The sequence below is a fragment of the Lutra lutra genome, chromosome 7 (genome assembly GCF_902655055.1).
Source record: "Lutra lutra chromosome 7, mLutLut1.2, whole genome shotgun sequence".
In the NCBI taxonomy this organism is placed as follows: Eukaryota; Metazoa; Chordata; class Mammalia; order Carnivora; family Mustelidae; genus Lutra; species Lutra lutra.
In genome coordinates this window covers 107,227,312-107,245,221 of record NC_062284.1, presented here as the reverse complement: position 1 = coordinate 107,245,221, position 17,910 = coordinate 107,227,312, and the positions used below count along the sequence as shown (strand labels likewise).

Below are 17,910 nucleotides of genomic sequence, written 5' to 3'. Positions count from 1 at the left end.
AGGAGAAGGTCAGAGAGAGAAGCGGACTCCCCGCGGAGCCGGGAGCCCGATGCGGGACTCGATCCCGGGACTCCAGGATCATGACCTGAGCCGAAGGCAGTCGTCCAACCAACTGAGCCACCCAGGCGTCCCTAATGTATGCTTTTAAAAGGTAGAGCTTATAATAGCATTACTGGATCCTGTTCTTGATTAATTTGATTTTCCACTTGGTCTAGAAATTCTTTTTAGAAAACAGCTAAATATATTGTTAAGATATTTATTGAGGCATGCCTATTTCTCAAGCTAGCCACTGAGCAACGTAGGCCCTAAAGATTTGGGGTTTTGGTGAGGCTATCTCACAAGAGAAGATGGCAGGGCCATCCTGACTGCAGGAAACTGTATGAGGCCGCTGGACTAAGGAGCAGAGGCTGAGGGTGTTAAAGCAGGAGGACAGACTCAAAGAAGGGGGTAGGAAAATGTTTCTCTATCAAAATGTGGTCTAAACTTTCCCTATCCATTTGATCCTGTGCTCAATTAAAAGGAGTGTTAATACAGCTGTATATTTAGGGGATACCCTGATGACTACCTATTTTTCTATCTTTCGACTACACCATTGTGAATGATATTGAGTGAAGATTACATTCACGCATAGTCTACATCATAAGTAGTGGCACAAGAAAATGTGTTAATATAATTGACTGCAGTATTCACAACAAATGGATATCATGATAAAATCAAGTGTCTACCTCCCAGCTCTCTTCACTCACCACCACCGTCTTATACCCTATTATACCGTGGACGTAACATAAATTCCAAGAAACATTTGAATGTCGAATAGTTCTCAAAACTTGGTTAAGATTGTTAAGAAGGATGAAATTACGTAGAGTAGTTTATGCCACAGGTTACATACCGGTATCATCCATGATAGCATCTACAGAAACCTTACACTTAACATGTCCAAACTGAATACAACATTTTTCCTTTATATCTGCCTGTCAGTCTATGTTTTTGGACCTGATTGAGACTTTCACTGTCTATCGAACAGATATTGTTTACCACCCCCTTTTCCCCTTTTCCATAAATACTTGATTCTAGAAATGTTTCTCAAACCAACCATTCCATGCCATTACCCCTACAAGTGCCTTAGTTCAGACTCTTATTTGTCCTTCGAACTACTGCATAGTTTCCACTGGATAGCCATACCATCAGTCTGACTTAAATCTAACCACAAGTTGCCAAAGTTGGGGGCTTTAAAAACACAGCAACTGTTCCTTAAAGAAAATCTAAAATTTAAAATTTGCCTTCAAAAACCCATCCTATTGTGGCATGCCTCCTACTCTTCCAGCCATAGCCTCATGCACCCTCCTGTTTTCCAGCCTACGTCTTTACCTTCCACTGGTACACACCCTATGTTCATAGTCACCCTGTGTTCCATGTTAACACTAGGATCTTTCAAAACCATATGCTTCTAGACAGAGTATTTCCCCTGCCTGGGAGATGTAAACAACTAAGTTTCTCATATCCTTCAAAAGTCTGCGTAAGACTTATCTCTTTCCCTGGCGTTCTCCCAGCAACTCCAAGCTTCCTATGTTTGTTTACATATCTGTCTCCACTAAAATGAGGTCCATGAGACAGGGAAAATAACTAATTCATTTTGAACTCCCAATACTTACCTCATTGCCTAAAACAAAGCAAATGCTCGGTAAATGCTAGATGAACAAGTCATTGCAAAAAACAGACGTCCAACTAACAACAAGTCTATTTTTTTTTATTCAACTAAAATTAACATACAGTGTTACAGTAGTTTCAGGTGTATATGATTCAACAATTCTGTACATTGCTCAGTGCTCATCAGAGTAAGTGTACTCTTAATCCCCTTCACCCATTTCACCCATCCTCCCCCACCTCCCAACTTTATTTCTATATATTTTATTTACTTTTATGAATGGCCTCAAAAAAACCTCCATCTAGTGGGGAAGACTGAAAAGAAAGTAAGAGGTATGTATCCTGATATTTCTCTTATAGTAATGGCAAAAAGAAAGGAAAATAAATGGTGTGATTTCTAAACATTCTTATTGTACTATCTAGTATTCTTACTAAAAGCCTTCAAAGGTTTTTCTGGCTTTTGAGCCATATAGGTAAATTTAGAATGAGAAATTCTTTCATTTTTATGCTAAGGGTGTTGATAAAATTAAGGCAGTCAGGTGGAGGTCAACCCAGGGTATTCTGAAGTCTTATTCTCCTCACTATTATCTTACAAACCAAAGAAAATAAAAAAAGACCTACTTTTTTTTTTTTTTACTATTGCTGTTTTTTTAAACTTTTATTTAATCCCTTTAAAATCTATAGAAACATATGTCATAGAAGCTCAGTCCAATCAGAACTCATGCATTTATTAAGGCTTTAATTAGTAAAGCTTTTTATCAAAAATGCATTACTCAAATATGAAATCTTGACATTATAGTGCAGAAACAGTAATTTCTCCATGCTGTCAGTTTAAAGATTGCTCCTGTAATCACTAGACTGCATATTTATGATACAGACGATGATACTGTCATCTTGTTATAAAACTTTTCTCCCTCTCTAATAATAACTGGCTAAGGTCAAAACTTAATCTCCTAGACCTGAAGATTTGGTGGGTGGTGATGATGTTGGACATCAAGCAAGTTGGACAAAAGCAATCCCATAAACAACTTGAAAACAGATATTTTCTAAATATTTTCAGAAGCAGACTCAGAACTGTTGGCCACACTTATTATTTTAAAAAATATTTTTTCATTCTTTTGTTTCCCCCAGTCACTTGAAAAAGACTGTCATCATAAGCAAGCGATCTAGAAATGTCACACTGGAGCAATGTAATTGACTTTCAAGATAAAAATCATCCTGAATATTTATCTGTATCTCAGCTTTCAGTACACACACAGAAAGATAGTGTCCTGTGAGAATAACTTGTCTTCTCACGTATTTTTATCAGTTTATCAATCAAATATCAATTTGCTTGCCACTTCTGTAGGTTCAAGCAAACCTACTTTCTCTGTATGAACGGCTTGCTGTTTGTAAAGGTATTGTTTTTGTAATGAGTATCTCATATGTGCCAGGTGTTGTGCTAGAAAATGGCAGAGCTGATGCTAGACTACATAGTGTTTATGAGTAAATTAGAAAGTGGGATCCATCCTTTCCTTGAGATACCTTTATTTTCAGCTTTTAGAAAATTGTCACAATATGTCGATTTTGTTAGTACAAGAAATTTTTTGAAGAATGGTCAGAAAATTGTAGTATATATACTGCTCTATGATTTAAAGGGTACCCTTTGGATATGGCTCTCTTGTGAAATGCACACCACACCATCTTACATTGGTTCCCTGATCCTGGGGATATACATATCGAAGATCAGCCATAGCCCCTGCCCTGTGGAATTTACAATCTAGGAAGGATACAGAGCATATAACAAAGGAATCTCACCTAGACTCAGAGATAAGAGAAAATTTTAATGCTTCAGTATGGATCTAAATGTTGTGTGGGAATTAACTAGGAGAAAGGAGTCAGGGGAGAACATTCCACGTGGAGGACTAGCAAGTGCAGAGGCTCTTTTGGATGCATGCAGAATGCATTTAAGAAATAGAAAGGAGGCTGAGCACAGAGAGCTAAAGAGAGGGTAATATGAAAAGAGTCTGGTAAGGTAGGCCAGGGACCAGGTGATGCAAAGTCAGGGGCACCTGGTGGCTCAGTGGGTTAAAGCCTCTGCCTTCAGCACAGGTCATAATTCCAGGGTCCTGGGATTGAGCCCTGCAATGAACTCTCTGCTTGGCAGGGAGCCTGCTTCCTCCTCTCTCTCTGCCTGCCTCTCTGCCTACTTGTGATCTCTGTCTGTCAGATAAATAAATAAAATATTTAAAAAAAAACAATGGAAAATCATTTGAGAATTTCAAGTAGGAGTGGTGAGGGGTGACAGAGATTTCATGATCAGATTTGCATTTTGAAAAGATTGCTCTAGCTTCCACATGGAGAATGAGTTGAGGGCTCAAAGTGAAAGCAGGACAGGGCCTCTGTTGTACAGCTCTAGGAGGCACCTCCTAGCCCCCATACTGAGTTATATTCAGTTATATAATGAATGGCACCCAGAGAATACATTAATAGCATATAATGTGAATTGCATCTCCTGGAGTTGTGCAGTATTGCAGTGGTAGAGTGCCAGGAGCCCAGTTAGAAGGCCATCGCAGTAGTCGAGGTCAGGGATAATTAATGATAGTTCAGATAGAATGGTAGCTGATTTGAAATGGACAGATCTGTAAGTCAAGGTATGGACGTAGGTTTAATATCTCAACAGAACTGCCCCAGTGTATATAAAGTTGCTTCAGTACTAACTCAAATTCTGTTGATTAATTTTATAAAGATAAAGCTCTGATATTCTATGTTGACGAATCCTGGAAACTGATTTGAAACTTATCTGTCTTAATCATTTAAAGAGAGCTTACTTGTTATTCAGGAATAAAATACCTTGTAAACTAGAAGGCTACCCTCTAGGCCTATACTGTCTTGTATGGTAGTCACTAACGACATGTGGCTGTTGAGCACATGAAATGTGGCTAGTCTGAAAGTGCTATAGACTGCAAATATACTCCAGACATCAAAGACTTAGTTGAAACTATCTGATTAATGACTCTTCATATTGATTGCATATTGAAATGATAATATTTTAGATATATTGGATTAATTAAAATTAATCTTTTAAAAAAGATTTTATTTATTTATTTGACAGAGAAAGAGATCACAAGTAGGCAGAGAGACAGGCAGAGATTGAGGAAGGGAAGCAGGCTCTCTGCTGAGAAGAGAGCCTGATATGGGGCTTGATCCCAGGACCCTAAGATCATGACCTGAGCTGAAGGCAGAGGCTTAACCCACTGAGCCACCCAGGCACCCCTTAAAATTAATCTTCTAATTAAAACATTTTTGGCATGGCTAAGAGAACATTTTAAATTACATGTATGGTTAATATTATATTACTACCAAACAACACCGATCTAGTCCACAAAGAAGGAAAGGTCAAGTCATTTTTAACTTTGACAGCATGATGGCTGGCATCACCAGATAGGTGCTTTAGTGTCCTTAGACTTCATGTGTTAGATTATGATTCCAAATTCGAGGTCCAAATTCCAGATTTTACTCCTTATAATACTCACCACAATATGACTGTAAATGCTAGTCTTGGCAAGAGAAAGTATTGTTTTATCATCCAAACTAATAAGTTTTGGTCTGGGCTTAATCCTGGGATCCATTTTTATAACTTCATCATCAAATTTCAAATCCTGGGACAATACTGATCCTTCTGAATTTTTTTTGCTTTCTTCTAAAATAACATTGTTGAATGAAGAAAATAAAGAGCGAGGCTTGACCTAAAAAATTTATTAAAAGTATTGAAAATTTGGTTGTTGTATTTATCATTTTGAACAAGAAACAGGCTATGTAGCAAAGATGAGTTACCTCTTTTTTTCAGCTATATAGTAATACCTATGATGACCAGAATCACATTAGGAAATCAATGAAAATAGATTAAAATTATAGGCTAAGAATAAATGTGTTCATCCCCTCCCATTGAAAATTCCTTAAAACTGGCAAAAGATAATCTTTAAATAGTTTTTCAGCAGTGGAGAGAGCACCAACAAAAGACAAGGAATTGTGAGACATAAATCAAAAGGGACTGAATTGAAGACAAATAGCAGAAATGTAACCGGTAGCCAAAACTCCTGTATAGGAGATAACCACTTTGAAAAGCAGATGCAGAGAAACCTGGTGTTCAGAGTGAACAAGTAAAACAGCAATGGGATGCTCTAGGTAATTAAGTAATTATGGTAAGAACTGTAGATGAATGAGCATGAACAACATAAATAGAAATGGCTCAGAAAAAAACAAAATGATCCATAAGAGAATTTAAAACCTGGGAGAATAAAGCATCCATAATAGAACAGGCTGCTATAGAAAAGAATAGGGTAAATACTTTAGAGTCAAAATAAAAACAATTAGTGAAATAAAAATATTCAATACAAATGGATATGGCAACAGATCAAATTAGTGAGGTGAGGCTATTATTAAGGAAATCTTCTTGAACAGAGAATTTAAAAATGGAGATATAAAATATGAGAGGAAAAAAATTAAAAGACATGGAGGATCAATTCAGAATGCCCAAAGTTTAACTAATCAAGGTTCCAGAGGGATGAACAGAGAGTGGAAGAAAAAAAATAATAAAGGAATTAAGAAAATTCCCCAAAAGTGAATAAAGAAGTGAATCTTCTGATGGGAAGAGCTCATGAACTAGCAAGCAGATGAATGATGGAGCTAAGTTCTTTGCTGACATCTGTGACTGAAGAGTCACAACAACCAGGACTGCCCACCTCTCGACTTCTTGTTAGAGTCATTCTGTTTACTATTTGTCTAGGCTTCTATGTCTTTTTGCTGAAAGCATACTTGACTGAAACAGCCTCATTCATAATAACAATATGAAATATAAATGCCCAGAACTATACTTAACACCAGCATAAAGAAAACTGTAAGAAAGGACTTGAGTAAATGAAATAACTTACCATGTTCCTAGATGAGAACTCCATCACTGCAAAAGCCAGTTCACCCAAATTAACTTTTAAATTCAGTACAATCTTAACAAAATCCTAAAAAGATTTTTGAAATAGAACTTAACAAGCTGATTCTGAATTTTATTTGGAAGAGAAAGTGTTCAAGAATAGCCAAGAAAATTTTTTAAAAAAGATGAGTGGGGGCAGAGGAAGGGAATTTGCCCTATAACATATCAAAGCATATCATCAAAGTTGTAATAACCAAAACAATATGGTAGGGGTCCAAGATTAGATAAAAGGACCAATGGAACAGAATAGAAACATCTATAAATAAATCTCTTATTTATGAAAATTTTAACAATAAAGAGGGTATTTCAAAAAAGAGCAAAAAAGATGATGCTTGGTCAAGTAGCTACCCATTTTTAAGTAAAAAATTGTTTGATCCCCTTCTTACATGATATTAAATAATTTCCAGATGGACTTTTAAAAAGTTGAAAACTATAGAACTAATTTATATCAATACTGAAGAAAATAAAGGAGAATATTTATATAAGCCTTCTGAAATGAGATATAAAACAGAATTTGTAACAGAAAAGATGGAGAGATCTGACCTCCTAAAAATGAACAAGTAAATTACAAACTAAAATGACAAGGTTATTGCTATAAATAAATCTAAAAGAAAAGTGACAGAAAATGTTTGCAACATATATATGTAAGACAAAGGGTTAATATCCAAGAATGCCTATATGGGTTTTTCCAATCAATATGAAGAGGATAGAGTCCAATAGAAAATAGTCAAGGATATAACAAGTACTTTATAAGACTAAACAATCCATAAGTATATGAAAGAATAAAGTTTCTTTTTCTTGCTCATTAGAGTGGAAACATAAAAGATTGATAATATCTTATTTTGGTAAAGATGTAAAGAAACGAACACTGTCACATACTGTTGGAAATTTGTAGAATGGCCAAGCCTTTGTGTAGAATACTGACAGTATCTACCAAAATTTAGTATGTGTATATCCTTTGACTACCCAGTTCTACAAATCTATTCTGCATAGAAACTTCCATATTTGTATAAAGATGCAGCTATAATGATATTCACTGAAGCACTGTTTTAAATAGTAAGAAGACTTAGGTGCCTGGGTTGCTCAGTTGATTGGTGACTGTCTTCGGCTCAGGTCATTATCCTGGAGTTCTGGGATCGAGTCCCGCATTGGGCTCCCAGGTCCACGGGGAGTCTGCTTCTCCCTCTGACCTTCTCCCCTCTCATGCTTTCCCTCACTGTTTCTCTCTCAAATAAGTAAATAAAATCTTTAAATAAATAAATAAATAGTAAGAAGACGGAAACAACCTGTATGTTTCATCCACAGAATAATAGTCAAATAAATCAGATTATTACTGGATAGTATGCAGCCACCAAAAGAATGAAGAATAGACCTGGGCTTCGGGGTGGCTCAGTTGGTTAAGCGACTGCCTTTGGCTCAGGTCATGATCCCAGGGTCCCAGGACTGAGTCCCCCATTGGGCTCCCTGCTCAGCAGGGAGTCTGCTTCTCCTTCTGACCCTTCCCCATCTCGTGCTCTCTCTCTCACTCTCCTCTTTCTCAAATAAATAAATAAAATCGTAAAAAAAAAAAAGTATAGGCCTATATGTACTGAAGTGGGAATATGTCCAAAACATATTGTTAGAGGCAAAAAAAATCACAAAATACTTAGGTCTTGATCCTACTATGTAAAATGGTATATGTTGCTATATGTATAAATACATAGAAAAAAAGATTGAAAGCAAACCCACAAAGCTGTTAACAGTGGATTTCTTCATGAAAGGGAGTGGTGCTGGGGTTGAAGTGAAATCAGATTTTCATGTTTATTATATATTCTTCAATGTAGTTTGAAACTTTTTCAGTGAGACTACAGCCATATATTACTCAGGTAATATATTTGTGCACATAAAAACATTTAGGTGTCATAATATCTATTTTGAAAATTAAACCCTTCACCAAATAACCATTTTATATGTTTATGTATAAATAGACATATTTAATATAAACCTGACATTACATTATTAGACTTCAAATTACTGTTCTGTCCTTATTTAAGGAATTCCAATTTTAAAAATATATCCATACCACTGTAATATACTCAAATTCAACAATGTATTCTGGCAAAACAAGGTCATGATCAAAGACAAACCACTTGCACTGCCGAACGCTGCAATCACAGTTTCTTTGTCCCATGACAGAATCTAGAGTAAAATAAAAAAAAACAAAACAAGAAAAATACTCTTCAAAATGAAATATATATTTTTCATTATTACACAGATTAATAAACAATAAACTCAGCAAGTTCTATCATGTTATTAAGAGTATTCCATTTCTTATATTTTTTCCACTCTCCTAGGCAGTTTCTTAATTCTAGAAATACTTACTAGTCACCCTTCCACTACATAGACTAGTAGGGTTTAATTTTATTCATGTCCTTTTCCTTTTTATACTTACCATTTTTCTATTCAATGTGTGGCCATATATTTTTGACAAATGTATTTCCCAAAAACCTTTGCTATTAAAAGTGGGTGGGCTTTTCATCTTTTGAAATACATATATGTATTATATAATATATGAAACACATATATAGTATATATATATAATGTATATGAGTATGTATGGATGTATCATTTACAAAATAAAAGTCTACACACACATATAAGTGTCACTGAAGTAGGGAATAGGAAAATAAAAGCTCGCTAGTAGCTAACAAAGGATTTTTTAGAAAAGTTTACAAACTTTGTTGGTAGAAGTTAAACTCTACACATCTGTATTAAACACAAACATTATGTATTCAGAAAAATTAAAGCACATTTCTCTTTATAGCAGACATACTTGGTATATATTTTCGAGGAACGAACACTGAATTAACCATTGGATAGTTAGCTTGATTGATGGAGTCCTGTTCACGAGCCTGAACACTCTGTCCAAGGAAGACCTTTGTAATGAGGAGGATGCCTAAATATGAATAAAAAATAATTTTAACACTAATTCATTTTGGTAACATTCCCATATTACTTTTCTTAATGGTCGCAGACCTGACAGTATGTTCTGCAAGGGGAGGAATCCTGGCTACCTTGTTTGCCATTGTATAGCAAAACAGAAGCTCACTAAATATTTGTTGACCAAATGAAGAAAATATGAAAGAGGATTCCTGTAATTATATCAAGCAAAGCTTTACAGAAAAGGAGGAAGGAAAGAAAATAGTAAGTTTTTTTTATTAAGTAATTTAAAGTAAGAAACTTTTTATTGTTATTAACTGGGTAAAAATTCATCTCTTTATCATCAGCACCTAGCATATAGCTTAGATCATAGGAGGCACTCAATACATCTTTACTGAATGGATAAACATTTATTTTCCCTTTAGATTCCTAAGGGATCTTTGGATTCACTCAATCCTAAGGATCTCTAGGAGTCAGTCCTATAAAGTAACTTGTAATCAGTAGGCATAAAACATTGAGATGCCCCCCGCCTTTTTTTTACGATGTATGAGTCATAAAATGCAAATTGAGAAACCCTAATTGTTTTGGGAAACATATTTCAGAAGGATCTAGAAAAACATCATGAGGTGTTTCTTAAGATGGGAATAGAGGAGAATGAGAAAAAAGAAGCAAATGGTTTTTTCAAATAAGGAGTTCTTTCTATATTCAATAATCTGCTTAATTTTCTGATTATTATTAACTTAATAAAAGACTGCAAAATACATGTAGTTCAATATGAATAATCTTAGCAGAGCTATTTTCTGAAACCTAGAATATTACTCTTAGAGAGTTAAATTAACCAAATTTCTGACTGCTCAATCTTCAGTAGGTTGAATAGTGGAGACCAAAGAGTAGGCATCCCTTACTCCTTGACCAGGTCCGTTCTCCTTATTATATATTCTTGGAACATATGCACTAATATTTCATCTTACAGCTCTTATGAAAATTATAATTTTATATTTATTTGTGTGATTATTAATGTTTGTCAGTACCATAAAGGAGCACTGTGTCTAGTTTGCAGAGACTGTATCCCTGTCACCCACCAGGTGCCTAACATGCAGTAACCATTCCATACTACTGGTGGAACTGAACAATGAACAGTGGGAGGGTGAGGTAGGAGGAGGACCTGATGAGCTGGTTTTTTGCCCCAGCCTGTGGTTAACAGGGAACCTCTCCCACAACTGTCTTGCAAATTGGCTCATATACTTTTATCTATATATTCAAGATGCAAATAAAGTACTAATCACGGTGAATAAATGAAACTACCAAAAGTTTATCTTCTATGAGGTAATTTATAAAGCAATCTATACATTTTACAGTTTATCTTGTCTTTTTTTTTAAAGATTTTATTTATTTGACAGAGAGAGACACAACGAGAGAGGGAACACAAGCAGGGGGAGTAGGAGAGGGAGAAGCAGGTTTCCCGCCAAGCAGGGAGCCCAATTCAGGGCTTGGTCCCAGGACCCTGGGATCATGACCTGAGCCAAAGGCAGAACCTCAACAACTGAGCCACGCAGGCACGCCTTTAGCCAGTTTTAGATTTACAACAAGGTCTTCTTATCTTCTATTACAATGATTAAGGACAAATAAGGACTCCCTTCCCCAGTGCTTGGTATGATGATTATTGCATAATTGGGTCAGGTTCTCTTTTCTCTGCCCTGTGAACTTGAGGTGTGGGGTGTGTGTGTGTGTGTGTGTGTGTGTGTGTGTGTGTGATGCATATATACTGAGTTTATTTTTAGGACACAAGTTAATGGAGATAAAAGGAGATTGAGAGAGAGGAGGTAGGATGGCAATGTAGTAGGAGGACCCTAGGCTCGTCTTGTCTCGTCAATGAACAAAGCAGACCATGAAAAGTGCTTGTTCCATATAAATAGATTAAACATGACTAACAAACGAGTCCCATCCTATTAATGTTTACACAATGATCAGTAAATATTGGTTTATAACTTGACTGAAGTAATAGATCAAAAAGTCATATATCATTACACTGGTAAATAATAAGTAAAATAGTTTTTAGAAAATCTTCCTGATTGATAAAACCAAGTGTTAAAAATGTTACAAAATTAACTAATGAAGACTGAGAACTAAAAAGTTCAAAAAATCTGTGTATTTGTATTACCATGCCTGAAGAGCTCATGCTCAAGAGAGTTGTTCTTCTCATCTTTGTACTTTTGCTGTAAAAATTCAATTCTGGGGCACTCACACATACTGAGGCTGTTAGCAAGAACCACAGCTTCTTTTCTGAGAGGCAGCTGTAAAAAAAAAACAAAGTCTAAGTATTTTTATAAAATTGACAATACTTCAGCTTCAATACAGATGGTTTACTGGTAAATGTTTGTGGGTGTGGGCAAAGAAAAGTCAGACTAGATTTGCTGAAAAGTAGACAACCTTCAGGTGCAACTTCGTTGTGTAAGGCCATTTATATATTTTAAATTTACATGGAAACAAGTTTACAAAAAGTGATACAGTATAATATTTATACCATAAAAGCAGCCAGAGTCAAGGCTGACAATACTGTGTAGTGAAGGAGCTGTAGTTTTACACATTTGCAAGGATACTCCATGAGTAATCATGCAAATTCCAAAAAGAAAATCCTGCGTGACATTATATCAGTGAAGTTTCTATTTAGATATGATATATACATATAGATAGATACATTTAAGATATATAAATAAAGATTTGGTATAATGGTGTTTTTGGTTTAATAATCTACAATGATTTCCAGATACATCTCATTGTGCTAATGCATTGAAATCTTGGTTTGCTCTGTGACTAGATTTATTTCTTAAAGTATTTGATCAGAAATACAGTACTTCAGTAAAATTCACATTACTTCCTGTGAAAGTAGTCCTGAAAAGTCAATAAAATCTCTGTTTTTAGTAGTAGAAAACCTAGAGCTAAGAGAGATTATACAGTCTATCCAAAGACAGAAGTAGAAATTAGCAAAGTCATGATTTGAACTCAGATCTGCTTCTCCTTGTCACTATCTCAGTTTTGACATTATTACTAGTTTAATATTAGTAGCCACTTTATCTAAAAATGTATGTTTTCTATAAATGCTGAATTGCTTATATATTTTTTCTTTTTGAAACCTGTCATCCAAAGATTTTTTTTAAATAAATACTAAAGTGTGGCTCATGTTACTATAAATTCCATGTTCCAGTAAATAGAACCTTCTCAGATTTCCAATGAATATCACTAAATATGCATCAGATACAAGCTATGTGCATGGCATTAGGCAGCTATAGCATGGTCTTGGCCTTCAAATAACAGAGGGAAAGATCATGAAAAGAGCATAGGCAGTAATCTTTCTAACATCACCTGTAGCAACATTTTTCTAGGTATGTCTCCTGAGGCACGGGAAGTAAAATCAAAAATAAACTGTCAGGACTACAGAACAAAATGTTTCTGCATAGCAAAGGAAAGAATCAGAACAAAAAGCAACCTACTAAATTAGAGAAGATATTTGCAAATGATATATCCAATAAAGGGTTAGTATCCAAAATATATAAAGAACTTATAAAACTCAATACCTAAAAAACAAATAACCCAATTAAAAAATGGGCAGAAGACATGGACAGACATTTCTCCAGACATACAGATGGCCGAAAAGACATGAAAAGATATTCAACTTGCTGATCAACAGAGAAATGCAAATCAAAACTTCAATGAGAAATGACATCATGCCTGTCAAAAGGGCTAAAATAAAAAACACAAGAAACAAGTGTTGGTGAGGATGTGGAGAAACAGGAACTCTTGTGCTCTTTTGATGGAAGCAAACTGGTGCAGCCAATGTGGAAAACAGTATGGAGATTCCTCAGAAAGTTAAACATAGGGGCACCTGTGTGGCTCAGTGGGTTAAGCCTCTGCCTTCGGCTCAGGTCATGATCTCAGGGTCCTGGGATCAAGCTGGGAGCCTTCTTCCCCTTCTCTCCCTCTGCCTACCTCTCGCCTACTTGTGATTTCTGTCAGTCAAATAAAGAAATAAAATCTTTAAAAAAAATTAAACATAGAACAAGACTACAATCCAGTAATTACACTACTAAGTATTTTCACACAAAAACCAGAAACACTAAGTCAAAATGAGTCATGCACCCCCATGTTTATTGCAACATTATTTATAATAGTCGAATTGTGAAAGCAGCCTAAGTGTCCCTCAATAAATGAAGGGATTTAAAAAATGTGGTATATATGCACAATGGAATATTATTCAGCCATAAAAAGGAATGAAATATTGCCATTTACAACAACATGGATGGAGCTAGAGTGTATTATGCTAAGTGAAATAAGGCAGTTAGAGGAAGACAGATACCATATAATTCTACTCATGTAGAATTTAAGAAACAAAATAAACAAGCAAAGGAAAAAAGAGAGAAACCAAGAAACAGACTTTTAACTATAGAGAACAAACTGATAGTTACCAGAGGGAAGGTAAGTGGGGGGATGGGTGAAATAGGGAATGGGGATTAGGAGTACACTAAATGATTATGGTGAAATAATTAATTTTAAAAATAGCAACAAAAAAATAGAATCAGAAAATGTAAAAAATCTTAAAAAAAAGAAAAGAGAGAGAGAGGGGAAGACAGAAATAATTTTAAATTAAATAATTAAAAATAAAAACCATCACAAGATATGTCAAATAAGATCTACTTTTTTTTTTTCTTTTTTTAGGTGGGAGAGTGGGAGACAAAGAATCTCAAGCAGGCTCCCCACCCAGCACAGAACCCACTTAACAACTAAGCCACCCAGACACCCCCGATAATCAGAAATTTTTAAAGGAAAGTCTTTTTAAGAGAAGAGCACATGATATATAGAAACAGGTATGACTGCTATCTACCCATCTATTCAACTATCCATCATGCAGATTCAGATTTCCACTAAGAATCTCTAAAGAAAGTCCCTCCCCTCAAGGACTTATAGAGAAACACACACACAATTGCATTTCAATATAACAAACATGCTACAATAAAATTTTCAACTGCCACTGACTGCCACTTAACCAGTTTACAAGATTAAGCAGTATTTTCCATCCTTTCTAGAACCCACAGTATGGTGACAGTTCAAGGATAAGAGGGTACTTTAAAAAATACTGATGGACTAGCATAGAGAATTGGTCAATAATATTGTTAATAATGTATGGTGACAGATGGTAACTACACTAGTTGAGGTATGCACTGGGAATGTATAGAATTGTTGAGTTACTATATTGTACACCTGAAACTATATAACACTGTATGTCATCTGTATTTCAGTAATAAAATTTTTTTAAAAAACAGATGTATTTCTATTCCACCCAGTTGTGTTTCATGCTTAGGAAAAGCCAGTTGTGTTCCTAAATTTTTTTTTAATACCAGTTATATTGGTTATTGAAATTATACACATTAAATAAAACAATGAAATATGAGAAAGAATGAGAGTTGTGTCTATGAAAACTAAGTGGAAAGTTTTGGTAAGACTGCAGAGAGAGTAATCATTAGAAGCTTCTTTTAGAATATGTGAAGGTGAGGCAAACACAGAAGTTTGGTGGTGGCCGGGAGGATCATACAAACTAAAACTAGTTTGATTTTTGTACTCAAGTTGCTTTGCAAGAATCTTTAAGTTCATGCTCAACTTTAAAGAAACTGAAACTAGTATGTAATATGGTTGTGGCCTGATGTAAGAAAGACTCAGGAGTTCCAACCTCATATCAAAGGCTTTGGTCCTACATAAAAAGAAAGAAAAAGACAGGGCGCTTGGGTGGCTTAGTTGGTTAAGCGTCTGTCTTCGGCTCAGGTCATGATTTCAGGGTCCTGGAATCGAGCCCCTGCATGGGCTCCCTGCTCAGTGGAGAGTCTGCTTCTCCCTCTCCCTTCGCCCCTCTCCCCCCATCCCTGGCCGCTTGTGTTCTCTTGCACTTTCTCTCAAATAAATAACACCTTTAAAAAAAAGACAAAAAGGGGTGCCTGGGTGGCTTAGTCATTAAGCATCTGCCTTCAACTCAGGTCATGATCCCAGGGTCCTGGGATCCAGCCCTGCACTGGGCTCCCTGCTTGGTGGGAAGCCTTCTTCTCCCTCTCCCACTAACCGTGCTGTGTTCTCTCTCTCGCTGTCTCTGTCAAATAAATAAATAAAATTTAAAAAAAAAGACAAGTGAAATATAAGTTTATAGGTTTTTAAATTTTTTTTTAAAGATTTTATTTATTTGACAGAGAGAGATCACAAGCAGGCAGAGAGGCAGGCAGAGAGAGAGGAGGAAGCAGGCTCCCTGCTGAGCAGAGAACCGGACGTGGGGCTCGATCCCAGGACCCTGAGATCATGACCTGAGCCGAAGGCAGCGGCTTAACCCACTGAGCCACCCAGGCGCCCCTTAAATTTTTTTTTTAACTCTACTCCATGCAAGTCTCAAACTCATGACTCTGAGATCAAGAGTCACACGCTTTCCCAACTGAACCAGCCAGGCACCCCGTAAGTATATATGTTTTAAGTTTGCTAAAGGGGTGCTCGCTTTGGCAGCATATATATTAAGTTTGCTAGAGAATTCTTTAAGTAAATCATTCGTTTACAGTTCTTCATATTGACTTTTTGATAGACCCGTAAACAGGTAAGAGGGCTCCTACCATTTGAGAACTCAGGAAAGGCTGCACAAAGGTAGAAGTCCTTGAGCTGAGACTTGAAGGGTAAGTTTGCCACAGGTGAAAAGCAGGAAAGGGCATTTCATCAGAGGGAGGCCACGGCACTGAGGTGTGTTTAGAAGAAGCGTAAGGAAAGCACATACTTCATCTGGGATATTTGTATATTTGGTAATAGGGAGTTAGGTTGAAGCTAGATTTTGAGGGGCCTTAAATGCCAGGCAGAGGGATTTGGATTTCATTATTATCAGTAATGGGAAGCTACTGAAGAATTTTCATCATGAAACAGTGCAGTGTGAGAGATGAAAATAATTTTTTAGGAAAGATTAATTTGTACTGTTAAAGGTAGGTGGAATAGAGAGGAAGACCAAGGGCAGGACTGCCTACCAGGAAACTACTAGCAAACAGTAGAGGGATTTTTTTTTTTAAGTAGGCTCCACACCCTGCCTGGAGTCCAATGCAGGGATTGAACTCAAGACCCTGAGATCAAGACTTGAGCTGGAATCAAGAACTGGACATTTAACCGACTAAGCCACCCAGGGACTTCTGGAAGAAATGTTCGAAGTGGTGGCAGGCAATGGGAATGGGGAGGGAAAGGAAGAATGCAAGTGATGCCATAAAGGAAGAATCACTACAAATTGTGAATGATTAGATATATGGATAATGGAGGAGGGAGTGGTCAGATATGATTTCAAGGCTTTGAACCTGGTCCGGTCAGTGAAAAGAATGATAGCATTATTAGTAGAAAATGACAAGAAGGGAGAGTTGCTTATGGACAAAAGATTAAAGGCGGGACGCCTGGGTGGCTCAGTTGGTTAAGCAGCTGCCTTCGGCTCAGGTCATGATCCCAGGGTCCTGGGATCGAGTCCCACATCGGGTTCCTTGCTCAGCAGGGAGCCTGCTTCTCCCTCTGCCTCTGCCTGCCTCTCTGTCTGCCTGTGCTCACTCTCTCTGACAAATAAATAAATAAAATCTTTAAAAAAAAAAAAGATTAAAGGCTGGTTTTAGATAGAATAGGAGATAAGGCAGAGTAACCAGGTAGGAAACGCAGCTGCGGTGCCAGAGCAGAGATCAGGAGGCTGAGGATGTACGTTCTGGAGAAAGCAAAGATGGACTAAATGCCACTTCTATGGCTATTGACCAAGTCCTTGGGTATCAAAGAGAATATCTTATTATCCCCTGCCCTCCAGCCCTCTGCCAACTTAAATCAAATTCGTCTTCTAAACTGCTTATGCAGCTCATGTTTTTAGTTTTTAGTCTTATTCCATGTTTTAAATGATGCAGCAAATACTCATCTTTACTCCTTGCATGCTCATCATAGCATAAAAATCTAGTTTATCAGATCGATGTGCTACACGGTGATTTTTCTAGCCAATTATGTTCCCCCATTTCTAAGATTTTAACAATGAGAGTAATTGATAGTGTGCAGAGAAAAAAAGGGTAGATTAGTGAACCTTAATCTTGTGGTATTCTCATGTTCAGAGGGAAGAGGAAGCATAAAAAGGAAACAAAGGCAGGATAATCAGAAGAATAGTATAACAATAGTGTAATATCGTGGATGCCAAACGAATTCCAAAAAGGAAAGAGCAGTCCATAGCATCAGATGTTTCAGATAATAATGGTAAATTTTACATAAAAACTTTCCATGTGCCAGGAATTGGTCCAAGAACTTTTGGGGTAATTTTTTGGGGTAAAGTTTCATAATACATTTCATTTAATCTAATGTAT

General features: G+C 36.4%; 1 protein-coding gene and 1 long non-coding RNA gene across 4 annotated transcripts in view; one reads left to right on the top strand and one right to left on the bottom strand.

The window, feature by feature from the left end:
• The window catches only part of LRRC9 (leucine rich repeat containing 9), a 120,859-nt gene that overhangs the window by 62,842 nt on the left and 40,107 nt on the right, over positions 1–17,910 (bottom strand). For all 3 annotated transcript variants that reach the window (XR_007128497.1, XM_047735634.1, XM_047735635.1), the window contains exons 13-16: positions 11,694–11,826; positions 9,426–9,548; positions 8,676–8,791; positions 5,160–5,372 (exon numbers count right to left, since the gene is read on the bottom strand). Coding sequence is in view for 2 of the 3 variants with exons in the window: in XM_047735634.1 (XP_047591590.1) it covers positions 5,160–5,372; positions 8,676–8,791; positions 9,426–9,548; positions 11,694–11,826 (585 nt within the window). In the remaining variant the exon portion in view is untranslated. The remainder of the gene's footprint in view (positions 1–5,159; positions 5,373–8,675; positions 8,792–9,425; positions 9,549–11,693; positions 11,827–17,910) is intronic.
• LOC125103791 (uncharacterized) overlaps positions 1–17,910 on the top strand; it is a 137,771-nt gene that overhangs the window by 90,260 nt on the left and 29,601 nt on the right. The gene's annotated exons all lie outside the window — the stretch shown is intronic.